Source organism: Ilyonectria robusta (assembly GCF_021365365.1).
Source record: "Ilyonectria robusta strain PMI_751 chromosome Unknown BGZ61scaffold_13, whole genome shotgun sequence".
Lineage (NCBI taxonomy): Eukaryota > Fungi > Ascomycota > Sordariomycetes > Hypocreales > Nectriaceae > Ilyonectria > Ilyonectria robusta.
Window position 1 is genome coordinate 813,914 of NW_025764447.1, and position 25,341 is coordinate 839,254.

Sequence of the window (25,341 nt, forward strand, 5' to 3'; positions counted from 1 at the left end):
CTGGATGCACCCACCTAGATTTAGTTAAATACACCATACCCAAACTCCATTAATACTTTGATGATGTTTTCCAACCCATCCGGACCCTCAACACCAATCGGTGCTTTTCTTCCACCCTTCCGAGACCAGCTCTAGGGTAAGCTGCACAGCATGTCTTGGCACATCTCAGCTCCGGCTCGCTTAAAGGTCGGTATCTACGGAGTCGACTGAGTATCTGGAGTAACTGGGGCGTCATGTGGGCGGATAAGGCTTAATCAAGACACGAAGGCTTTATCTCTTGGCAACTCAGACCTCCCCGGCCTAGGGCGGAGCAGCGAATCTAGGGAGAGCAACTGATAAGCGGCGCAGGCCAGTCCCAGGCCGCCATTCGCAGATTGGGTGTCTGGTGCTTATCTCGACTCCTGTTTGCGCGTCGACACCGCGCTCCGGGCTCCGCAACTCATCGCCATTATTGGGCTGCGGGCCGTTTTTAGAGGAGCCGCCAAGACATGTGTCGTCGTAAGGGGAGTTGGGCGAGTTCGCGGAGGCCGTGGACGCGGGAGGCGAGCCCAGGTATAAGTATCCGCCTCCCTGCTTCGCCTTTGCTTGTTTCCGTCTGACAGCTTAAGTGGAATCGGTGCAAGTGGACTCTCCAGATATCCTCGGTCGACCAGACCCTCGAGCCAATTGCACGTGGCGAGGCTGAATACAGCACTTCATCAAGACAAGACATATCCCACCGCAGCCAAGCACCATGTCCGAGATCACACCCGTCACCGAGTGGCCCGACTATGCCGTCGACCCTCAGGGCGGCAACCCCATCACCCAGGATCTCAACGCCCCCTACGACAAGGTACGTGATGGTCGCGCTCACGATGCGAATACAGCTGACATCAAACAAGGGCGACCTCTGCTGGCTGCTAGTATGCACCATCCTGTGCTGGCAGATCACTCCGGCCATCGGCTTCCTGTACGCGGGCATGCACCGCCGCAAGTCCGCCATGACCATGATCCTGCAGTCGCTGTTCTGCGCCTGCGCGTGTGGCATCCAGTTCTGGGTGTACGGCTACTCCCTCTACCAGTCCCGAACCACCAACCCGATCTTGGGCGATCTCTCCCTGGCAGGGTTGCACAACGTCCTCGCCTCCCCGTCGCTCGCCAACACGGACATTCCGGACATTCTCTGTACGTCGGCATCTTCGGGAGCGCACACACACACCCATTCGCGTGGCTAACAATGATTCGTGTAGATGCTGCCTTTGGCTTCACCTTCGTCACTGCGACCGCCATGATCTTGGCCGGAGCCATGCTGGAGCGTGGCCGGCTCTGGCCTAGCATGGTGTTCCTCCTCTGCTGGACCACCTTTGTGTACTACATGTGAGTCGCGTCCATATCACACCTGAGACACGCATGCTGACCATCCATCACAGTCTCGCCTACTGGGAATGGAACCCCAGCGGCTGGCTGTACAAGCTCGGCCTCTACGACTTTGCAGGCTCGGGTCCCGTCCACATCGCCAGTGGCTTCGGCGCCCTCGCCTGGTCCTTCATGCTGGGTCCCCGTCTCACCGACAAGGCCGCTGAGGCCAAGAAGGGCGTGCACTACAAGCCGCACAACCCTCTGCTCATGTGCATCGGCACTGTCTTCATCTGGTTCGGATGGTTCGCCTTCAACGGCGCCAGCACGGCCAACCTCAGCCTGCGATCCATCTACGTCGTCGTCAACACCAACTTTGCGGCATGTGGTGGCGGTATTGGCTGGGTCCTTCTTGACTACATCTACACCAAGAAGTTCAGCTTGGTGGGCTTCTGCTCGGGCATCATCTCTGGTCTGGTCGGAATCACACCGGCTGCAGGTTTCGGTAAGCACTTCTCTGGTGTGACTCGGCGATTAGCCATTTATTGACTTTGGCATGCATAGTGGTCGTTGAGTGTTCTGCGCTCATTGGGTTTCTGACATCGATTGTCTGCTTCTACGCCGCCCGGTACAAGTACCTCCTCTCCGTTGACGACGGCCTCGACATCTTCGCCATCCACGGCGTTGGCGGCTACTTCGGCGACATTCTGACGGGACTCTTCGCCGCGCAATTCGTGCCCGCTCTCGACGGCGTCAGTGGCGACGCGTACGCAGGAGGCTGGTGGAACCACAACTGGCGTCAGCTTGGACTGCAGCTCGCGGGTGCCACGACATGCGCCGTGTGGTCGTTTGTCATCTCGTGCATCCTGCTATTCGTCATCAACAAGATTCCCGGCCTGCACATCCGCGCCAGCGAGGAGAGCGAGGTGCTCGGCCTGGACTTTGCGTATCTGTCGGAGATGGATTGGGAGGATGGGCTCATGAGTGATCAGAGCATGACGATGACCGAGGGCGTTCGCGGGTCTGGCTCTCTTAAGGGTGCTACACCGCCTGTGGTTGAGGAGACTAAGAAGGATTGAGTGCGTTGATTTTGAGACTCAAGGAAGGCGATTGCTTGTTTACTGATACTCTAGAGGGTTGTTTTGCTGCTGCGTATTCTAGCGGGGCATTGGCTGAAACAGCGCGTTTGAGAGACACAATTATAATTGTATCCTGATCTACGATCAATTACATTCTCAAATGCATCCCTGATGATTCGAATTTGATGTCTGGTGGCCGAATATGTGAATAGGTAGATGAGATCCTCGCGTGGTAGCAGGGGGCCGCGATGCTCAAACCTCCGAGAAGCCCGTAGCACACCAAGCTTGTTTTAGCTGCATAACGAAACCGGGATCCACCGAGCGCGGGATAGCTTAATCGAAGAATTTCCAGTATGAGGACTAATGAGTTGCTCTAACAGCGTCACATCCTCGAGATACGCCTGATCGGGCCGCGCTGTCAGCTTAGGCTCAGCGGCTCGGTAGTCCTCTTCCCTGAATAGATGGAATCCCGCCTGGAACGACCACGTATCACCGGCAACTTCGTCATCTTCACAGGCTATCCGAGGCTTCCAGCCCCTTATCCCGCGTCCTCATACGACTTGTTATCACTGCTTCCCCGAAGTGGGGGTGCTGCGACCCTCCAAGATTATCTGGATCTGGCTAGCGCACGCTGTTCGCGACGCAGGCTTGCAACCACGGCGACAATCTCGTGGCGCATCTTTATCTTCCCCACGGCCAATGAGCATCACCAAGATTTGCTGATCTGAGGTCATGTTTGGTACATCTTCCCCGCGTTTCGTCGTCTCCTAACCGGATCCAGGAATCTTTTCCTAACCCTGACGCTCCCGTGCCCCTCTTATCCTAACATGTCCACTTCCGGTCTTGATAGACGGGTCGCGCTGCAGAATGGCCAGGAATCGCGGCACCAGGTAGCCGTCCATCCATTCCTATCTACTCTGGTTGGCTCGCTCCAGTAATGAAGCCAGTATGCATAAAAAAGCTAGTTGCTGTCATCTCATGCGATTACGTTCCAGGAACCCATTCGCCTTATCTCTCCGCCCGCCATAGAGCACAAACCACCCTAGACCAGCATCAACCGCCATGCTTGTGCTCTCTGAAATTGCCCAACTCAGTTTGGGCCCTGCAATTCTTGGCGTTGTGATTTCTTTGGGTGCCTTCTCGGTCATCGTCCACACACTACTCCATAACCGGAAAGCCCTAAGTCGCATCTCTCAGTTGGCAGCGACACCGACGCCCGAAAAGTCCAAGAAATCTATTGAAGCAGAGTATGTGAAGGTATTCCCGCCTTCGCAGCGTACGACGCTCCAGGAAGTCAACCCGAAGCTTTGGCCCGCTCCCAAGGCATTCGACTTGTCGGTCGCACCACAGTCTTCAATTCTCAAGTTGGACGAGGACTACCGACTCGCCAAGCCTTCCAGCTATGTATTCAGTGGCTTCAGCGTTGGCGATATCCGGGGCCTAGGCAATTTCCCAAATTATGCCGCCATTTCTGGTGTTCCTTTGCCCTCGCCTGTCAAGAACTTCAATATCCAGAATGCTCTGGCACGGCCTTATCGGCCATTCCGATGGGCCTACCATCAAACCATGTGTATGTAACGGCCTCTGAACTCAAGACCATCGCTAATATATGTTTTTACGAGCAGCATACAAGAAGATGGACCCCGATTTTTGGATTGAACTCGAAAACACCTACGTAGAGCGAATCCGTCAGCGTCAAGAAATTTACGCAAAGCACGGCAAGGACGTGCTGGACTGGTTGCCAGGATCCGAACTCGCCTGCAAAGAACTTATGGAAATGGTTCTGCAATTCATCTGCGCCCGATACCCGAACCAATTCGAGCTGATTGGCAATACGTTTGTTAATCACATCCTCAACACCAAGCAGGATCTCAGCGCAATCGACCCTCTTCTCGTTCTCTTGAACAACGTACCTGAAGATTTCGCCATGACTCTGCGAGACCCCGAGACCGGTCGATACGTGTTGCGAGCTGGCGTTGTTTGCTCTTCTGTGGGATGGAACATTGGAGAGAAGATGGGTCTTGGGCTGCCTGCGATCCATCGCACCGTGCCCGATTACAAGGAGAAGATGGAATTCAGCATGGACCGGTAAGTTTTGAAACCAGACACGCATGAAATGATTGAAACTAACGTTGTTCCAGATTTTTTACCAAGATGCCGACCTCCAGCCCAATCCAGAGAGGATCGTGGGGCCTTGAAATCGGACAACCGCTCTACTTGCCATCTGACCATCCCGATTTCAGCCACCGAGAAACCCAGAACCCATCGCTGAAACCAGAGGATCTTCACCTACGTGTGGACTGGCAAACATTGCGCCGGCTCCCCCTCTCTGGCGCCATCGTGTTCAACTTCAAAGCGCTATTCACTCCTATTACTGAATTCCAAGACGAGCCGTACATTCCATCCATTGTTCTCAAGGTTCTCAACGAAGGAAAGGAGAACCTCATGAAGTACAAGGGTACTTGGCATGTGGAGCACGTTGCCAAGCCTACTATGGAGAAGTATGAGAAGCAGCAGATTGAGCAGGGTTTGATTGAGAAAGACTGGAAGGTGCAGACTTTGGACGAGAGTCCGTATTTTAAGGACTGGGAGAGGAAATGGAGATTGGAATGATACCTGCATGACTGGAACGACTTTAATGATGGCATGTTGAATTACATTGGCAGCATGCGAATAGCGTCTGATTGGAAATCATGTGCTTGAATGATTCAGTGCCGGCGATGGGTTCTTCTAGGTGCATCGTACACCGAGCCCAAGGTTGTTCGGTGGGGCATTGTGTTTGAGGGCCACGGGATGTCCGTCGCCAGGCTCGTTTTTATTGACGTGGCTTAGAAAGAAAAGTGGAAAGAACCTTTTCGAGATGATATTCAATACGTGGTAGGAGATGACTCGCACGAGGGGCTGCATGGTTTGGCTGAGAATGTTTTAAAGTCGCGTTAGCAGTAACACTCCATCGGCTACAAACCAATTGGCCAGGTCAAGAAACTTCTCTGGAAAGCAATGCCTTTCAGGGGGGGATGCGTCTAACTATCAGAACCGTTGTGTTTGGGACTCTGGACGATCTCCGTAGGCCCATGACAAGAAGCAACCTGTAATGTTGGTTGACTATTCAAATAACTGGCGTGTGTCAATATTTCAGGAACTTGATATTAAACATGGGAATTAGTTCACAATTACTACTTGTAGTTCTGGCCAAGGGTCTGCTAGCTTGCTTGCGAAACGCCCGATTCTTGTGGGGAGATAAGGTAAGTGGAATATCCATGGGTAACTTACCCGGTTTCATTACGGGTCTTAAGATGCTACCTATAGGTACCCATAGAAAATTATGGGCACGTAGATCTTGAGATCGTCACCCATGGGGTATATTAATGATCTGTATATAAATAGTACGGAATGATTTCATCACTATAACGACAAACTAATGGAGGTTCCCGCACTCATTTGCACGACAATTTAAATTTCAAAATTTCAACTACAGCCGTGTTATTGGGTTCTAGTTTATGGCATACCAAAATGAGGCATTGAATAAGTGCCACAGGTCTGATATTTGGGATTTCTGGTATTTCCGGTGTCGATTGCATCACCATCCCCAAGCCCCCGACCACACTAGATTCGTGGATCAACGTGCTATTGAACTTTGACGAGATGGCCGTCACCTCGAAATCAATAGCAGTATCGCCGCCGTAACTGCCTAACTTAATATACGTCTAGTAATCAACGAACGTGATTGATTTCGTAGAGAATTGATTGCACGTGGCACCAATATGTGAGAGAGATGGTTAATCAAGGGCGGACTTTCGCTTCACCTAGAAGACCAGTACATCATTTTTAAAGCAGCCCCTCTTATATTATAGAGTTTATAAGAAAGTTATTATCCCCAAATAGCAAGGGGTTTCCCTGTCGATAGCAACACCACAAGCTGGAGATAACAAGATTACTACCTGTCTTTAGCAAGTCGAAGACAGAAAGACCGAATTAAAAGCTTGAGGTAAAGATCAAGTGACAACCTTACTGTCAAGCTATTGTGTTTCTGGCACTAAGCGTACCGCTAAGTATGTGCTTCTATTATGCTTCTATTATTTGCATCTACTGTATGGCTTTGATCTATCGGACGGTATCGAGTAAAGCTAAAAGAAACCTAAATAAAGGGACTTTGAGAGTAAAGGTGCTAAGTTACGACTAGGTGGTAGTCTGGAACTAGGATCTGGATAATAGAAGAATACTCCGCCTCTTTCCAGCTACCCGGCGTTGGCAGACTCACTCATCCAGCCACACGATCGCCAATGGCCGCGCGTGTTGCAATTTCAACATGCATCCATGCCGCACCTAATACAGGAGAAAAACACTAACTAGACGAGACTATCACCTATCTACCGCTGGAGTGGAGAGTGTATTGATGGGAATTCGGCACCTCAACGCATGACTTGTTCTCCCAGATCCATCTTCGAGAGGCTTTTCAAGCGTGACCATTAGGCGTCAAACGCAACCATCTTGAAGGCCTGCATTTAGCTATGCGGAAAAGATGCAATCTAATTGTTAGATTAATAGACAAAACGTGCATCCAATCTTCCCATTCGCTGATGAGGGAAATCCTGGCTTCGGTGAACCAGATTATGAGAAACAAGATTCGGACTGTGCTTTTAGCCGAAGAATTGCGGAAAAAAGCGCCAAGGGACATTGCAGAAAATAATTGGAGGAGAAACCTATAAGAGTGGATTGAAGGGGCTTATTCAATGGTGCCGCGATGCTTACCAGAAGTCAACAATAGCGAATTTTGGCATTTGCCCTTTTGTCAATTTGAAAAGTGCGTTCATGCTTTGTGTACCTAGGTCAGCGAGGCGTGCCTCAATACGTTAGCTACTCCTAGCACGCCTAGGCTAACGAAGGTGCCTGGAGGAACTACGAAGTAAGTTCCGAAAGGTTCTTTAAGGGACCGCAAGGTGGCTGCGCCTGGAGGAAGAAGGAAGAAAAAACTTACTGCCTAGGCTTGACCAGACCCTATAAAAGCACAGACCACTCTTCCTTCCGTATTGGGCCATCACACGGTGTATTACATAGTGGGTGGCCTTTGCTTTTACTGTACTGCACTAGCTTGAACTTCATGGGTCCAAGCCACACAGCCACAAGAGGCTTGAAATGACGCAAAGCAGCGAACGCAAGCTGAATAGCTATGCGACATTATCGCCCTATCTGGCATTGATTGCTCGATCCTCTTCGCCCAAGTATTTCAGATATGTCCTTGACTCTCGCTCTCGCGGACTGCAGATAAGACGCCGCTTGCAACGGGATAGGTTACTTGCTTATATATTGATGAATCTATCTTGAATATACTATAATATTTAGTAAGCAGGAGTTAATAAATAGAAATTGGTTAAGCCCTTGGGCCTGTAGAAGGGCATGAGGGATGAACAGAAATAAGTAACTTGAAAATATGTGAATATGTTGGATACGCAATTTGCTGTATGCAATAGCAGGAGTAATTGATCAAAATGATGTAAATTGATGTGATTATCCTCCATTGACTGAGGGTCATAGGGGCCCTATTTTATACTCAAAGGGATCTAGATCAGGGTGTCAAAGGGAGACGGATCCGGCGTTGTCATGATGCCGGATCCGGCTTATTACCTGATCCGGCGTTCCGCATCCGGCGTTCCGGATCAGGCAGTCCGGATCAGGCATGTTATGCCGCCACACGAGGTCTCAATCCAACAGAATACTATACTCCTCGAATTATTCAAGCCAAGCTAGCAGTTCTGTTGAGCTAGCAGGAAGTTGACATCATCGATATCCTCTACCCCACATATTTGCACACCCGGTACACTAGGGTGCGGGTCCAGCGTCAGCAATCAATCATTGTAATTTTGCCAAAAAAGGCCAAAAATGGACCAGTGTGGCGCATACACAGTGCGTAGCTAGTGCGAATACACGCCCTGTCGTCTTCTAACAATAACAACATATAGGTGTTGAATAGTGGCAAGGAAGGCTGCTGGATGCCGTGGCGAATATCGCCACCAGTGGCAAGAGCTGATAAATCAAGCCATATATACTCCGTAGCATGCCTCAAATTCTCCAGCAGAAAACACACAGACATCATGAATACAAGCAATTCACATCTGACAGTATTCCCAATGGGGCAAACATCAATTTGAGTCGCCATTAAGTGGCATTAAAGGCTAGTCGCTCACTGCGCCTTTTAACATAGATGCAACTTAAATTCGTGAATAGTCAATAGTTAATTTGTTTCTTCGCAGTCGATGCTGGCTAAATTGCTAGCACTAGTCATTGTGATGCTCTCATGATCTGAAGTATAGAAAGAAGGTCGTGGAAGGCCATCGAATACTAGGGAGAGGTATGGATACGTGTCCATGGCTCACTGGTGCAAATTAGGTCACGTAACCACACATCCGCCCCGACACTCCCCTGCCGCAGCAACCCTCTTTCTTCAGAACATGTACTCATTTTTCCTACCCAACATTTCACATTGTCTTCATTTTAAGATTCTTTCCATCGAGTCATTGAGGTCTTCAGCAAAGGTGCTCGCTAAAACCTTGGCGCATAAGTACAAACAATCTACAGCCGAGATGACACCATGGGGCTCGCTTGTCCATCGCAGCGTGGAGGCCTGGGACCCACTCACTCAAACCGGGCACGCGATAGAAAAAGAAGTCTTGCAAAAGTGTACCAGTCTGGATGAATTTTTGTGTAAAGGGTCGGCAAATCCCATGTTTTGGTTTTTCCAACGAAGAGCGGCATTTCTATCTCAGAAAACGATGCCAAAATGGAGCAGTGATCGTTTAGACGATTATGTTCTTCTTCCTGCTTCTAACGGATTTGTCAAACGGACCGAATGCTTCTTTGTTAGTCACTTCTGGCAGACGAAAGATCACCCTGATCCTAACGGCGAATATCTACACCTTCTTCAAGAAAATCTCCGGCTACAAACCTGGTCATACATCTGGATTGACTGGACGTGCATACCCCAGTATCCCCGCAGTCAGAAAGAGGAGGCCTACTTCCTGCGAACGCTACAAACAATGTCGGGAATCATTCGAAATTCTGGATTTGTGTGGTTTTACCCGCCCTTCGAAGCACGCATGTGGATTTTGTACGAAGTTGCTGAATACACTCTGACATCCACAGGCGAGTTTCAGGTAACCACAGACATCAAGGAATTCGCAGACCATGTCAAGGAGATGTTACAGGGCGGAGTGCGCTCTACACTGAACAAGCACGGCTATACATGCACGTACGACCGCGACAAAGAATTCCTCACCTCATGGCTAGAAGTTCTTGTTCTTTTGAGAAGACTCCGCGTCAACATTTATGATGTCCGACGGTTGCTGGATTACCTCACGTGGCTTCCTAGTGCACGATCGATATTCATGTATACCATCGACGGCCCTGTGGAACTTCTCCGGTATGAAGGCACTTTAATTCTCGGCGGAGAGCGCTATACGTTCACGCCATTTCCCAAATGGGTAAGTTGTCTGTTCTGATAAATGGTCTCTATTAAGCCATATCAAATAGGAAGAAGGTAAATATTCTGCGAACGCTACGTCTGAAATCGCATAGAAGGAGGAAATCACTCTGCATTATACTGTACTGTACAGCAGAAAGCCGATTGTAGAATTACTACAGTACAAGAGCGTGAGGTTGGGGTAATCGCTATCTCCCTCCCATAGATCAGTGCCATACCTTACGAGATGGTTTGCGACTCTTGGGGCATCCCCAACAATGGACAAATGGAGATAGGTTATATATTTCATCTTAGGTAAAGGTGAAAAGCTAAGAGATCTTGTGTCAATTGAAACATCGTAAGGAAAAATGTTGCTGGCGAAAACCTGCCCATCCAACTTGATGCTGAACTTATGGTAAACGAGCCACTGTATCACATGTTGCGAGTAGTGTTTGATAGCAAGAAACAAACTTCACAATAACCGGTTCGAGTCGCAGGCGTTTGGCTGCTTCTTAAAAGCAAGATTTAAGAGCTCGTTAGAAGCCCAGCAGTGAGTAGAATGACCACAGCAACCAAGAGAAGTCAAATCTTGCCACCGGGTTAACTATTGTACGATCTCCAGCAATAGTTCCACCGGGAGGTCTGTGTTATGAGCCCTGTCTGACGGATTTCACAGTCTTGCCGAAGGGTAGAATTAGGGAGGTGCGAGGTACATCAATGGACTTATTAGCAGGTGTGGGGGCCTATGTTATGGATCGATTTACTCGGACTTGGTAATGTTGAATAGTGGCAAAAGGAAGCTCATAGAAATGGCTTGAAAGGCTGATAAATATTGTCATTAAAGATGACAGTTGCCACCTATTACTACAGGCTTAGCAAGCAGCTTCCAGTTGATTCCACATATAGTAGCACAGAAAAGGCAAATAGAGCTTGCTTTGAAGCCTCAAGCAGCAAGCAGGAAACAGACGAACATAAATTCACCCCAATATATGCCTGAATACTGAGGCACTCAATTTCTGTTACTGCTGGAGGGTAACCAAGGGCATACTCGCACTAGCCACACACTGTGCATGCGCCACGGTTGGTCCATTTTTGGCCATTTTTAGCCATTTTTGGAAAAGCTACAATGATAGATTACTGACGCTGAACCCGCACCCCATTGTACTACAAATCGGCAGTTGAATAACCAACTAGAAAGACCGCTATAAAGTTACGGCGAGAGACTAGCGAGTTACCAGAAGAGAGTGACAGATTAATGAACCTTATTATATAGGACCACTAAAGCGGGGCGGATTGGGCTGGTGCTGTGAAGGGTAGCTTAATGGCTAGGGCCTAAAGAGGCCTAGCTGTGGGGAGCCATTTTTGGCTAAAGAAGATCGGCATCGTCCTCTTCAACTGGCGATCTGTCAGACAGACTGATAGAAAAGTCAGCCATGTAGAGGACCATAACAAACTCTACTGTGACTTTTTACGGTGACGTAACACGTGCTTCCTTCAGTGTCAGGCCGGAAAATCGGTCCCGGACCGATGACTAAGGATGAGGAGCCTGACTCTGCTGATCGACTGGTCTTGGAATACTAATACCAGTTACTTTAATATTAGAAATCCAACTACCGAGATCATTTTTCTACTAGGTGGTCTTCGTCCTAGCAACCCATAGTGGTATGCTCATATGCAAGCCGAAGAGAACCTAAGTGCTCTGCTTGACTTCTACGACCCTATTCCTATGTCAACCCCTACGAATAAACATACGTCCTTTGCGGTGTAGATCACGTGATTTAGGAGCAGTGGTTTATCCGTTTCAAATTCATCCTCAGATGACTATCCCCCGCTTTTCTTCCAACCCCGCTCTTACCTAGCCTCCGCATTAAGCATCATCAGTTCGAGCCAGGGCCAAGAGATCGACTATTCCCGAGCTATCCGTTTCCCCACCTGACCTCTAAAGCATGACGACGAGACTCGACATTCCCCGATGGATGGACTCAGTGTTGCTGCCAACGTCATCGCAGTCGTTGAGTTGTCCGCCAATGTGATTAGGCATTGCGTGCAGTACGCCCAGGACATCAAACACGCCAAAGACGACAAAGCACGACTATCCCAAGAAGCAACCCGCCTACATTTAGCATTGAAGAATGCTGACGATTTACTAAATGGCCCGCAGGGCGCGAGGCTCAAGGGTTCCAGGGCACTCTCTGTCGCAACGGGAAACAGCGAGGCCCAACTTCGACGGCTGGACGAACTGCTTGCCTTTGGACAGACGACCAAGTCTGGGAAAAATGCAGGCTTAGTTGCCATGAAGTGGCCGTTTCAAAGCAAGGAGGTTGAAACGCTTATCCAAGGCCTCCAGCGGTGCACTGAGGCCATCTCTTCAGCCCTGCAAGTTGATCAGACGTCAGTATTAATATGCTCTCGTCCCTCTGACCGTCTGACGCACTAGGCTAATGAGATTGGAGTTCAGTACAATCATTCTTGACACCGACCAGAGGACCACTCTCGACCGACTCCCTGTCGCCGAAGGGGCAAGCTATGACTCTCGGGCTGAGGAATGTAACCCGACCTGCCTGCAAAATACCCGGGTCGACCTCCTCCGCCAAATACAGAAATGGGCCAAGGACCCTACTGCCAAGGCTATTTTTTGGCTCAACGGTATGGCTGGCACGGGAAAGTCTACAATATCCCGTACGGTTGCTCAGTCTTTTGCAAGCTCAGGCTGTCTCGGTGCGAGCTTCTTCTTCAAGAGAGGAGAGGCTGACCGTGGAAGCTTGGCCAAGTTCTTCACAACACTCGCAGCCCAGTTGGCAGAGAGAGAACCGGCCATCGCCCCACGCATCAAGGCTGCTATCGATGCTGATCCCCATATTGCTAGAAAGGCAGTACGAGAGCAATTTGAGAGGCTTATTATGCTGCCACTGGGAAATACCCCTCGAGATGCTCGGAGATCAGTTTCCTTAGTGATTATTATTGATGCTCTTGACGAGTGTGACCGGGATAAGGATATTAAACTTCTTATTAATCTTCTCTCTTCTACTATAGATCTACGGTTTCTAAAACTAAAGATCCTCGTTACAAGCAGACCAGAGCTGCCTATTTAACTTGGATTTCACGCTGTAAAGGGCATATACCAAGATCTTGTGCTTCATAAAATACCATCTGGTATTATTAAGTATGATATCTCTGTATTTTTCAACTATAAGCTTGTAAAAATCAAGACTGAGTATAACTTATCTATATCTAAAGATCAATATCTATTACTTAACTAGCCTGGAGAAGAAAATATTCAATATTTAGTAAAAATAGCTATTCCTCTTTTTATTTTTACTACTACAATCTGCCATTTTCTTTCCAATTGCAGATTTAGTAATCCCAATAAGTAATTAAGGGAAGTTTTATAACTTCAAGAAGAAAGCCAAACATCACAACTTAATACTATATATCTACCTATTCTTAACAAGCTAATTAATAGCGTAGAAAACTAGCAGCAGGATAATCTTATTAAGCAGTTTCAACATATCGTCGGCTTTATCATAGTTCTAGGGAACCCCCTCCCTATATCTACCCTTAGACGACTTCTTAACATCCAGAAAGAGACTATCGATAACCAATTAGACCTGCTTCATTCAGTCCTGAGTATCCCTCTATCAGCACAATCCCCTATCAGAATACTACATCTCTCCTTCCGCGACTTTCTAGTAGACCCTAGGAAGCATGGCGAGTATCTATTCTGGGTAGATAAGAAAAACATTCATAATTAATTAGCAGTATACTGCCTTGATATTATAAATAAATGCCTAAAAACGGATATATACGTGCTCGTACAGCCAGGAACAGAGCATACATCTATCAGCCCTCGGGAAATCGGTTTCTATATCCTTCTAGAGGTGCAATATACTTATCTTTACTGGGTTTATTATATACAACAAGCCAATATTTATATTAATAACAATAGACCAATCTACGAATTCTTATTATAACATTTTCTCCACTGGCTAGAAGTATTAACCCTAATTAGAAGGGCTTTAGAAAGCCTTACTATTATTAAGGACTTACAAGCAATTTATAAGGTAAGTGATATTAAGAAGTAGAGGACTAGGTATACTAATAATATTTTAGATAGAAGAGAGTGGGAAGCTAGGGGATTTTCTACAAGATGCACAGCGATTCATCCTAGCCAACATATTAACAATAGACTCAACGCCTCTTTAGATCTACTCCTCAGTTCTTGCCTTTACGCCCAAGAACAGTATTGTACGCAATGCTTTTTTCCAAGATCATTAGATTCCAAAGTGGATATCTCGTGCACTAGAACCAGACGACAATTGGGACCTCTGTCAACAGACCCTAGAGGGCCACACAAGCACAGTAACATCAGTAGCCTTCTCACATGACTCGACCATCGTGGCCTCCGCTTCTAGCGACAAGACGATCCGGCTCTGGCGTGTTGATGGTGGCACCTGCATCCAAGAGCTCAAGGGCCACGCACGTTCGGTAACATCAGCAGCCTTCTCGCACGACTTGACCCTCATAGCCTCAGCCTCTGATGATAGGACCATCCGGCTCTGGCGCATTGATGATGGCACATGCATCCAAGAGCTCAAGGGACATACGAACCGGGTAACGTCAGTAGCCTTCTCGCACGACTCGACCCTCGTAGCCTCAGCCTCTGACGATATGACCATCCGACTCTGGCGCATTAATGATAGCATATGCATCCAAGAGCTCAAGGGCCATATGGGCTGGGTAAGGTCAGTAGCCTTCTCGCATGACTCGACTATTGTAGCCTCTGCTTCTGGCGATAAGACGATCCGGCTCTGGCGCGTTAATGATGGAAACTGTATCCAAGAGCTTAAGGGCCACGCACGTTCGGTCAGGTCAGTAGCCTTCTCGCATGACTCAACTATCGTGGCCTCAGCCTCTCATGATAAGACCATCCGGCTCTGGCGCGTTGATAATGGCACATATATCCAAGAGCTCAAGGGCCACGCAGACTCAGTAACGTCAGTAGCCTTCTCGGACGACTCGACCCTCGTGGCCTCCGCTTCTGGCGATGAGACGATCCGGCTCTGGCGCGTTGATGATGGCACCTGCATCCAACAGCTCAAGGGCCACGCAGACTGGGTAAGGTCAGTAGCCTTCTCGCATGACTCAACCCTCGTGGCCTCTGCTTCTCATGATAAGACGATCCGGCTCTGGCATGTTGATGATAGTACCTCCATCCAAGAGCTCAAAGGCCACGCAGACTCAGTAACATCAGTAGCCTTCTCGCACGACTCAACCCTCGTGGCCTCTGCTTCTGACGACGAGACTATTCGGCTCTGGCGCGTTAATGATGGCACCTGCATCCAAGAGCTCAAGGGCCACGCAGACTCAATAACATCAGTAGCCTTCTCACATGACTCGACCCTCGTAGCCTCTGCTTCTAGCGATGAGACGATCCGGCTCTGGCGCGTTGATGATGGCACCTGCATCCAACAGCTTAAGGGCCACGCAGACTGGGTAAGGTCAGTAGCCTTCTCGCATGACTCAACCCTCGTGGCCTCTGCTTCTCATGATAAGACGATCCGGCTCTGGTATGTTGATGATGGCACATACATCCAAGAGCTCAAGGGCCACGCAGACTGGGTAACGTCAGTAGCCTTCTCGGACGACTCGACCATCGTGGCCTCCGCTTCTGACGACAAGACGATCCGGCTCTGGAGCATTGATAATGGCACATGCATCCAAGAGCTAGCTGGGATTTCCTCTTCTCAACTGCAATTTGACTCTAAGAATTCATGTCTCTTAACTGATGCTGGCCCTATCTCTATTAAGAGTCCGGTTTTACCACCTGGAAATATCACTATACCTTTTACCAACTGCCTCTCCGGCATTGGGATTAGTGAAGATAGGTGCTGGATTATGTGGCAGGAAAAGAGACTACTCTGGTTACCGACGTCATTTCGTCCTAGTTGTTCAACGGTATCTGGATTGTCTGTTATTATTGGCTGTTACTCGGGGAGGGTGGTTATTATGAGATTTGTTGATCTGTGGCTGCTAGACTAGTATTAGATTGACCCTCAGGTGCCGTGCTAGGGCCCGGATAGGCACATTCCTCTGATATATCAATATCCTGATCTTAGTTATAGGGTGTGAGATTGACCCAAAACCCCTCACACAAACAGGGGGGCTGGAAGCATCCTAGATCCTACAATAAACACAATCATCATCTTTGGTCTCCACAGTTAACCCTCTCTTGAAATCCCCGATCATCCTAGCCGTATTGGATCCATCACTAGACTAAAACGCGGACTCTCATCGTTGCTTATATTATGACACAACCTTTAAATCCGGCATCTTACTGATACTGTAATACCTGTTAATTACGCTAGAACAGTTCCTCCAGGCTCCTTTGGCGGGCCGCTTGCCGGACCGGTCCCTCCTGTATTATGCATTGATTGCCTGGGTGGCCTCGCTGGCCAGAATTCGCTTTTCAGCGACTCACAGCATGTACCAGAGGTACTTTAGCAAGGCGTTCCAGACGATGACGTTCTGGACCATGCCGGCATTTCCTATACGAGACTAGTCTTTATGCATGTTTCGCAATTCTTTCAGCTGTGGCTGGGCAAGCGGGCCGGGATGGATTGACATGGTTGTGAGTCGCTGGAAAGCGAATTCTGGCCATCATCACGTGTACGTACAGTGTGCCATCAGGCTGAGCTCTTGCTGATGCATAAATCAGGCCGTCACCTACTCCATTTCTCTCCATCAAAGAACTACGAAGTACTCCAACTACACCTTCAATCTAGTCTATTGCTTCATCGCTCTGGCCTATCCTACTGGACTTACTCGTTCTTATTCCTCATTGCCTACCTCTCACTCATCTGTTCAACACCATGTTTCGGGCACCACAGATCCCCGACGTCCTGTGGGACAGACACAAAGAGCGGATATGTGACCTTTATCTGAACAAAAACATGCAACTGAAAGTCATCATGGATTGTATGGCCAAAGAGCATGGATTCTCAGCCACATGAGTCACTTCCACGAGCACCTATCCTCCGAAGCCATCCAGCTCATGCTGGAATAGCAAGGCGCAATTCGTCCGCAAGCTAGAAGTTTGGGGAATAAAGAAAAATCACACCAAGGAAGCGTGGATCTATGCAGAAGCTATGCACCAAAAGCGAAAGCGGGAAGGCAAAGACAGCGAGGTGCTCATCGACGGCAAGCTGATTCCGCAGAAGAGAATGAAAAAGGAATTAGGCAGATATGGCAACTACAAAAATGTCTTCCAGACACTGCTGGGTAAGTTGAGAGCCTTAATTCCTAGGACCGAGGACTGACCATCTGCAAGCTACGGCGGAGCAAGCGCCTGAGGGCGTCATCGTTCGCACCCCACCCTCCACAGACAACGACCATGTTATATCATTTTGTATACCGTGGTTCCAGGTTCGCGACTGCATTGAGAAGATATGTACGTGAGGTAGATTATCTTCCTGAACGATGCAACGCTGATCCTCGATTATTTCAGTTGCCAGCCAGCTGGCTCTTCCGACCCAACCCTCAGCGTCCATTACTTCATCATCGCAGCAACAAGCCCTAAGCTTATTCAATGCCCTTTTTGGCCATGCATGTGGAAAAGATGAAATAAATCTTCCAAACCTCTATGGGGTGACATCCCTCCTCGAGGAAGAACTGCCACTGAAGCAGAAGAGTAATGCCAGTCTCCAGTCCAGGAATTCCATACGCTCAAGGCCTATCTCCACATTTCTAACGCATGCCATATATGAATCTTCTAATGCCAATCTCAGAACTTCCAAAACGGACAATTTCCTAAATTGGGTAGTTGAGAGTGAAACCGTTGGATTCATCATGCAGGTTACACGGCTCAAAGAACCATTAAGCCAGGCCTTCGCATCAAATATGCTATTAAGCGCCATTAGGACTGGAAATGAATCACTTGTTCGCATGCTCCTTGATCAAGGAGTCAGTCCGGAAAGCATAGGCTCGTCGACTGTCCCTCTTGTGTCAAAAAACCCCCTTCAAACAGCAGCGGATGCACAAAGGTCGGAAATTGTACAAGTTTTGCTAGACTGCGGGGCTGATCCGAATGGTACTGGAAACTCCAGATGCGCGCCTCTACAACTTGCTCTCGGAGGTGGTAAATGGGGAGGTGCTTCCATCAATGACATCATCGACAGAGGATCTTCGATCTGGGACCCGATAGACGAAGAAACCGCGATGATACTGATCAAAGCAGGAGCAGATGTGACCAAACTCTTCGACCTACTAGATAGATTCCCTCTCTCACAGGCCGCACGACACGGAAACATACATCTTGTGGAGGCAATTCTGAAGGCTACTCCAGAGGCACAGCGAAGCTCTGCCATGTTGGACCAGGCACTTCAAAGCGCCGCTTTCGGCAACAATCTTCCTGTGATCAAACTTCTCAGAGGAGCTGGAGCAAACACCAATTTTACCCTGGCACCCGATGATCTTGAGATGCGTGACTGGGCTCGCCGGAGATTGCTTGAGGGTGATACTCTATACCTGGAAGCATTTTCTCCACCAATTCAGATTGCAGCCCGGCAGCGGAACCAAGAGATGGTTCGGTACCTGATCGAACAGGGTGCAGATGTCAACGCAAGCACAGATTTCGGTTCCCGGTCAGAAGAGATCTTGGATTGGATTGTGTTGTACTGTGAAGGGGATAATCGAAAGATTATGGAGGTCTATTCGCTGACAGGATGCCTGACACCGTTGCAACAAGCTGTATACGACGGAAACTTCGCCATGGCCGATTATCTATTAAAAGAAGGAGCTTCTGTCGGCGAGGTTGGAATCACAGAGTGGACCGCCCTGCAAATGGCTTGCATGTCAAGATCCCCAACACGGATTGCGGTGGCCCAGCTACTGCTTGATTGGGGGGCTGATGTCAACGCACCTGCGAGTCATTGGTATGGAAGGACGGCTCTCCAGGCAGCAGCACACACTGAAGATGCCAACTTGGTCAGCCTCTTACTCAAGAATGATGCCGATGTCAACGCTCCTGCAGGCCAAAAAGGTGGCCGAACAGCCTTACAAGCCGCTAGCGAGACAGGAAACGAGGATCTGGTCACTCAACTATTTGTCCACGGAGGAGATGTCAACGCCGAGGCAGCTGAATCAAATGGGCTCACCTGTGTCCAAGCTGCAGTCTCCTCAGGAAACTTTCTCCTCGTTGACATGTTACTTATACTTGGGGCTGACATCAACGCGCAATCGAACGGAAAGACTATCTTACAAGTTGCTATTGAGAAAGGGTCTCAACCAGGAGTAGAACGACTACTCCAGGCCGGCGCACATATCAATCGGGTTGGAGGCGGAATAACTCCTCTTTGTACAGCAGTTTTGAACAAGGATCGCAGCATGTTGGACTTGCTACTGGAGAATGGAGCAGTGACTGACCATCCCGACTGCCTCGTCACTCCCCTTCTGGCGGCGATTGACATGGATTGGGTCGAAGGAGTGCAGCAGATTCTACGCCGTGGCGCGAACGTGGACAGTTGCTCGATGGTACCGATTGTGCAAGGATTATCCTCGTACATGGACCACAGAAATATTCCACCCTATCGTTTTGTATACGAAGTTAGGGTCTATCATGATAAGGCTTTTCATGATCTTCGCTCTAGAAAGGGTGGTAGTTCACCTCTCTACAGGGCAATCTGTCACCAAAACCCCGACATTGTTCGAGAACTCATTCAACATGGGGCTAACGTGGATACACCCTGCATACATAGGAGTCCGATTCACCTGGCCGCACTATACGGCGGTAAGAGGATAGTGCAGATGCTGCTCGATGCAAAAGTCGACATCAACGCACCGCCCTCTGACAGCTTACAGATGACAGCGCTCCAGTTAGCCATTAGCCAGGGGCACTGCGTCGTCGTGGATATGCTTATGGATGCTGGCGCAAGCGTGAATGCCCCGACAGGATCACAAACCGGGAGAACCGCCTTACAAGCCGCTGTCGAGAGACAAGATATTTCTCTCGTCGAAGATCTGATCTCACTAAGAGCTGATGTCAACGCACCGCCAGCTGGAAAGTATGGCGCAACCGCATTGCAGCTTGCGGCGGTTGGAGGAGCCTTCAACATTGCCGTTTTACTGCTCGAAGAAGGAGCACAGATCGACGCTGCACCGGCACGAATTGGAGGGTACACAGCACTTGAAGGTGCCGCAATGAATGGGCGCATCGATGTACTTCATCTGCTGCTACAGAACTACCAAGGCCTCAGCTCCTTTGAGATGCATCACCAGAAGGCTCTGGAGGTCGCGGAGTCGAACGGACAGGTAGTTGTTGCCGAGGTGCTTCGGAATTGGAAGTAGATATGAATGAGTATTTCTTAGGTAGAATATGCTGGAATTAGATTTTTATGAGACAACTTCTTCGAATATCCTCATCTAACAGAATAGTGCAAGAACAGAGTGGTAGCAGCTTCGAGCTTTGCTTCTTTAAGAAGGGTATTGCAGGTTTAGCTACTACAATTTTAAGTTACACTGCCTCCGTGCTATATGGAATCAAGCAGCAATTAGCTGCAACAGAAATTCTGGTATATGCAGCCTATAAAGAATATTTAAAAAATAATATGAATAGCGAGAGCTACTATATACATACTTTAATTATAAAGAAGGGAGGGGGGGAAGGGTTGTATACTAGTATCTAAATATTGCCAATGTAGGAATTAATATAGAAAAAAGAAATGAACAATGATTATGCACTTATCTACAATAATTGGTGTTATGGAATTTGACTTGTTATATGCTTCTATTATGACATTTATGGGTGTATTCCTTTTTCCCAGCTGTATTCAATATTATAAGATAGATTAAAGCCATGCAGTATTGCAAAAAATAGAGTGGGCTGTCATTATCGGGTATTTGATGCTGGACAACATGGCACTAGTAGCTGCCCATCCTGGCCGATGGGTCGAGACTTTCACGCCAGAATGAGGGTAATTTTGGTTTGGGAAAGGAGTTCGTGGAACTGTGACTACCTAAGAAAGAGGCTCTTCGTCACTTGATGGCGGCAAAACTTGCGCCGTTGTTATATTCCAGTCTAGAACATACGAAATCAAGGTAGTCTATAGGGGCTACAGGCTTGACATTTTATTCTCTCCGGGGATTCTGGTATCCGTCGCCCCAAGATACCCAAGCCCCTTACCACATCATATTGATGGATCAACATGCCATTGAACTTTTTTTTAGACAGCCTCCACCCCAAAATCAATAGCAGTATAGCCGCCGGGGCTGCCCGAGCCAATAAACGTGAAGTAACCTAAACCTGAAGCGTACCTGGTGAAAAATTGATTGAATGTGGCACCAGTCTGCGAGCAGAGCACGGTGGCCGTTCCAGGTATGGCGCCGCAGGAACCAGCTGGAGCAGTGCACGCAAGTTTGCCATCGCCTGTCTTCTCACAAGTGACGTACCAAGTGGCTGAGCTTTCGACTTCGCAGTTCGCAAGGACGGCAGGATTGCCTGCAGTGCCCCAGACCGCACACATGTATTTTCCATTGGCTTGGATGGCTCGGCCGGTGTCGGCCTCGATAGAAAAGGTAGTGACACTGAAGCCCGACAATCCTGGGTTGAAATATAGGATGCCCCCATTGTTTCCGTTGGATTGCAAGGACGCGCCGGATATGGCACCCGCGCCGGCGACGACATGGAAGTTGGTGATTTCCGGGGCGATTGAGGTGGTCGATGTAGTCGATTCAGTCGATGATGAGCTTACGGACTCGGAAGTCGTAGTCGAGTCAATTGAGGTTGATGATAGAGTCGAGGACGTAGTCGAGATGTCCGAAGTCGCAGAAGACGTAGTCGAGATAATCGGGGTGGAGGATGGAGTCGAGGATGGAGTCGAGGACGGCGTCAAGGTGTCCGATGTTGCTGAGGACGTAGTCGAAACGACCGATGTCGACGACGGCGTTGAGGATGGAGTCGAGATATACGATGTCACAGAAGACGCAGTAGAGGATGGTGTCGAGATGTCGGATGCCACAGAAGATGAACCTGGAAAAGGTTGGATCAGTAATAGACTACGACTTGTTATGCACCATGCCAGTGCCTAGATGGACTTACTGGATGGCCTGCATGGACCTGCAATGGCGGAGTCGGCCGCAATAAGGCCAATGGCCAAAGACAGCAGAAAGTTGGAATGCATGATGATTCAATGAGAGACTGTAGTTCAAAAGAGTAATCACGGACAAGCAACGAGCCAAACAGGAACATGGACATGTTGGACTGTGGGATGTTTATAAATGGATTTTGAGAGTACAGGGGCCAACTTAATTCCGCTCGTTACGCAGTAGTCTGGAACTAGAGACCTGACTGACAAGAGAATGCTCCATCTCTTTCCGGCTTCCCGACCTCGGTAGACTCACTCACTCATCTAGTCTCGCTTTGCTGACAGAGTATTGGTGGTACCTGCAGACCGTTGCAATTTTAACCTGCATCCGTCTATTGGCATCGCGTACAGAAGAGGACTAACCAGACGAGACTATTGACAATCTAGCGCCGCAGTGGAGTGCGTATTGATGGGAATTCGGGACCAAAGCATGGGTATGTCACCCTCGGATCCACCATCCTGTCAATCGTGACCGTTTGGCGTCAAACACAACCATGTCTAGGACCTGCATTCAGCCGCCTTGAAAATCTGCACTCTAACGGTTGGGTTAAGTGGCAAGAATCGTGACATTGATGCAAATTTTCCAATCGCCGATGAGGCCGATCATGGCTCTTTAGTTGGGCTCCATCATCCCTTGCCCAGATCCATTGGTTACCAATAACCATTTGACAAATCCACTGCAGCCTGGGCTAACTTATAAGGATGTACCGTAACCCTCGTATAATAACGGCGCAAGTACGACAAGTGTCAGGCCTCTGCGACAGAAAGGCGCTAACTGCAATACTGCGCGTCATCTGCGAGGCGATTGGTTTGTTTATATCGTTCAAGCATCAGATTTGACACAACATCCTATCACTCCTAATTCTTGCTGGGAACCCGCGCAAGAAATTTTCTCACCATGGGAGTATAAAAGGGTCATCTTTCTTCGACCCATCTTCGTACGGACCTACCTTGTTATGCCGAGTGATACTCCCTTCACAGGGACACGGCACCTAGATGAGGGGAAAGAGGCACCTGTGGCGGTCTGTGCAACAAAGGATGGCTGGGAAAAGTTCGATTTATGTCGCCTGGCTACGGAACTCCTGGATACTACGGAGGGCTCTTTCAAAAGTCTTGTCCAAGCGCTAGTAACATTATATCCATTTATCCCTGTCGGTTACCTGAGATACATGAAGCTGTCACAGTCTCGTTAAACGGCCGCTGTAACTTCAGGAGTAGTACGCTGCTGATCAGGATATAGCGGTTGCTGTGTGCTGTAGCCTGCTATCCCTTAGGGCCTATAGAAATCAGGAAGTACTTACTGTACTTATTATCTAACCTAATGATGAGGAATTACTTCTTCTGGATAAGACTTTTGAAAGGGCCCTCCGTAATGAGCTATGGGTAGAAGAGTAGGATTGGAGAGGGGTATACAAAGAAGCCCCTTATGGATTCGTCACCGCATCAGCATTCATTTTGCAAACAGCACAGCCCCAGCCTATAAGAAATATATTAACAAAAACGAATAGCTACGTTTTTGATGAAATGAGACTTCACTAAGTAATGGCCGAGTGAGCATCAAAGATGTGGATATATCTGCGGTCGTCGTAGAAGCTTACGCGCCCAGTAGCGGTTGAGCTGATGACCAAGAAAAGAATGTTGTAACGGCCCGATGACTAGGAAAAGAACCAAGGGGCCGATGTGGCAGTTCCAACGTGCAATGGGGCAAATAAGGAATGAAATATGCTCAAAGTTACGGGGTCATCCTCCCTCTCCTCGCCCTAACCCGGCCAAATGCGAAGGATACAAAAGACCGGAATCGTTCTTCCCAAACCCTCTCACACTGGATGATTTCCAAAGGCACGGCGCGTCGCCTTACTTCTTCCATTCCTTGACATCGTCAATGACCACGACCTTCATCCTGCTTCGATCCCAAAATCCTGCCTCGTCTGCCTCGATCTTGGCCTTAGCCTCCTCCGTCCCTAAGGCACCGCAAAACCTGCCCCAGGCAGCCTCGTCCTCGAAGACCATGGTCGCGATGGTGTCGTAGTACATATCTTCGGCATTTCCAGCCAGCAGGACCGGCTTGTCGTCCACTCCGGCGTGCTGGGGGTACCACCTCGTGTGCGAGAGGGGGGCCGCATCGCCACACAGCTCAGCCACCATGAGCATGTGCTGCTCGTAGCGGGTTTTGAATTCGGCATGGGTGATGCCAGCCTTACGGGGCGCAAAGATCATGAGACTGTACACCATTGTGTCTAGCGTGCGAGTATTTGCTTGGGCGGGATGGGTGTACGTGTTTGGCTAGGGTAACGAGGCCTTGCTTATCAAGGCGAAAAGTGTGTTGTTCAAGATTTGTTGTTATTGTTGCCAATGGCAATGCGAGCCTTGACTCGAGTATAGATATCGAGGAGCCAGATACAGGTTGTGGTGCTGGAACTGAGTGGCTAAACTCCTGGGACAATCGATCACTTATTCGTCGTGGCGGCGTGATTATATACCGGAACGTCGCATTCGGAGACTTATGGGATCCATGTATCTTCCACGGCCTTCGTGTGTCTTCCACGGCCGTCCTGCATCTTCCGTGGCCCTCTTGGCATTTTCGTGTGGCTTCTCGCACCTTCCAGTGGCTTGCTGCCTAACAGTGGCTGGCAAGGATCTGCTGGTCGCTCAAATAGGTCAGCTTACTGAGATTGCGACACAAATGGGTAAAAGGAATGACTGTGGCATTCAAAATTAGGTCTAATCATTGAAACTTTAGGGTAATTACACCTATAAGAGTACCTAAACAACAAAGGATTTAGTTCCAGACGGCAATTATCCACGCCGTAGCTTTCCTCATTCTTCACACTAATATAATGGGGCTAATGATGCGATCGGCATATCAATAGCCAATGAATTTCTAACTGCCTTGTTTGAATTCGAATTTATGTCAAGGATGAATTGGCAGATGCGACGCATTAACCCACAATGCAAGCCACGGTCGATGTACATGTTGACCACCTCGTCTGCGAGAGAGGTGACGTGTGACACCAAAGGTGCGGCAACTTCCATACGCTGATCTTCAGCCAGATATGGACGCCATCACGGCCGAGTTACCCCGCATCAGAGTTTGACGTGGTGAACATTCTAGATTTTGGTGTTGTCCGTAATCGCCGGCAACGCAAATTGGTTTGTACTGTGTCAGTGTCACACAGGAACAACTCTAATCCATCCCGCTTCAGTAGTCGCCCTAGACGAAAACTGATTTGCCATGTTGGTTTCGTCGCTATGAGAGAGGAAATTCGTAGACTATGACATATGGGGTAGCAACCATAAACGCAAACCAATCAGCCCCTATTTGATATCCACCAGA

At 48.8% G+C, this 25,341-nt stretch overlaps 7 protein-coding genes across 7 annotated transcripts; 5 read left to right on the forward strand and 2 right to left on the reverse strand.

Annotated features, from left to right (window-relative positions):
• Positions 1–733: 733 nt before the first annotated feature.
• Positions 734–2,547, forward strand: BGZ61DRAFT_507169 (ammonium transporter AmtB-like domain-containing protein; the record flags this gene model as incomplete). Its single annotated transcript, XM_046251897.1, has 5 exons — positions 734–832; positions 882–1,164; positions 1,230–1,356; positions 1,410–1,840; positions 1,900–2,547. The coding sequence occupies 5 exons, from the start codon at positions 734–736 to the stop codon at positions 2,412–2,414; spliced, it is 1,455 nt and encodes a 484-aa protein (XP_046102856.1). The 3' UTR covers positions 2,415–2,547.
• Positions 2,548–3,476: 929 nt separating this feature from the next.
• BGZ61DRAFT_495137 (uncharacterized protein) lies at positions 3,477–5,027 on the forward strand (the record flags this gene model as incomplete). The annotated part of the gene is made up of 3 exons (XM_046250839.1): positions 3,477–3,984; positions 4,040–4,502; positions 4,556–5,027. The coding sequence occupies 3 exons, from the start codon at positions 3,477–3,479 to the stop codon at positions 5,025–5,027; spliced, it is 1,443 nt and encodes a 480-aa protein (XP_046102857.1).
• Positions 5,028–8,845: 3,818 nt separating this feature from the next.
• BGZ61DRAFT_454517 (uncharacterized protein) lies at positions 8,846–10,293 on the forward strand. The gene is made up of 2 exons (XM_046246241.1): positions 8,846–9,892; positions 9,942–10,293. The coding sequence occupies exons 1-2, from the start codon at positions 8,864–8,866 to the stop codon at positions 9,984–9,986; spliced, it is 1,074 nt and encodes a 357-aa protein (XP_046102858.1). The 5' UTR covers positions 8,846–8,863; the 3' UTR covers positions 9,987–10,293.
• Positions 10,294–11,691: 1,398 nt separating this feature from the next.
• On the forward strand, positions 11,692–12,589 carry BGZ61DRAFT_393185 (uncharacterized protein; the record flags this gene model as incomplete). The annotated part of the gene is made up of 2 exons (XM_046242864.1): positions 11,692–12,261; positions 12,329–12,589. Coding segments are annotated over exons 1-2 (678 nt in total), but the record flags the coding sequence as incomplete, so codon positions are not given.
• Positions 12,590–17,015: 4,426 nt separating this feature from the next.
• BGZ61DRAFT_519149 (ankyrin repeat-containing domain protein) lies at positions 17,016–20,245 on the forward strand (the record flags this gene model as incomplete). The annotated part of the gene is made up of 3 exons (XM_046252385.1): positions 17,016–17,148; positions 17,198–17,317; positions 17,375–20,245. The coding sequence occupies 3 exons, from the start codon at positions 17,016–17,018 to the stop codon at positions 20,209–20,211; spliced, it is 3,090 nt and encodes a 1,029-aa protein (XP_046102860.1). The 3' UTR covers positions 20,212–20,245.
• Positions 20,246–20,895: 650 nt separating this feature from the next.
• Positions 20,896–22,129, reverse strand: BGZ61DRAFT_519150 (uncharacterized protein). The gene is made up of 2 exons (XM_046252386.1): positions 21,962–22,129; positions 20,896–21,892 (listed from the first exon to the last, which is right to left on the reverse strand). The coding sequence occupies exons 1-2, from the start codon at positions 22,041–22,043 to the stop codon at positions 21,087–21,089; spliced, it is 888 nt and encodes a 295-aa protein (XP_046102861.1). The 5' UTR covers positions 22,044–22,129; the 3' UTR covers positions 20,896–21,086.
• Positions 22,130–23,479: 1,350 nt separating this feature from the next.
• On the reverse strand, positions 23,480–24,460 carry BGZ61DRAFT_454526 (uncharacterized protein). The gene has a single exon (XM_046246242.1). The coding sequence runs from the start codon at positions 24,237–24,239 to the stop codon at positions 23,862–23,864; it is 378 nt and encodes a 125-aa protein (XP_046102862.1). The 5' UTR covers positions 24,240–24,460; the 3' UTR covers positions 23,480–23,861.
• Positions 24,461–25,341: the final 881 nt, after the last annotated feature.

Bases quoted from the DNA above. Each gene is read 5' to 3' on its own strand.
- BGZ61DRAFT_454517 (XM_046246241.1), top strand. From the start codon at position 8,864: ATGTACTCATTTTTCCTACCCAACATTTCACATTGTCTTCATTTTAAG. The intron at 9,893-9,941 runs GTAAGTTGTCTG...CATATCAAATAG, and splicing joins TCACGCCATTTCCCAAATGG to GAAGAAGGTAAATATTCTGC.
- BGZ61DRAFT_519150 (XM_046252386.1), bottom strand. From the start codon at position 22,043: ATGCATTCCAACTTTCTGCTGTCTTTGGCCATTGGCCTTATTGCGGCC. The intron at 21,893-21,961 runs GTAAGTCCATCT...AACCTTTTCCAG, and splicing joins AGGTCCATGCAGGCCATCCA to GTTCATCTTCTGTGGCATCC.
- BGZ61DRAFT_454526 (XM_046246242.1), bottom strand. From the start codon at position 24,239: ATGGTGTACAGTCTCATGATCTTTGCGCCCCGTAAGGCTGGCATCACC.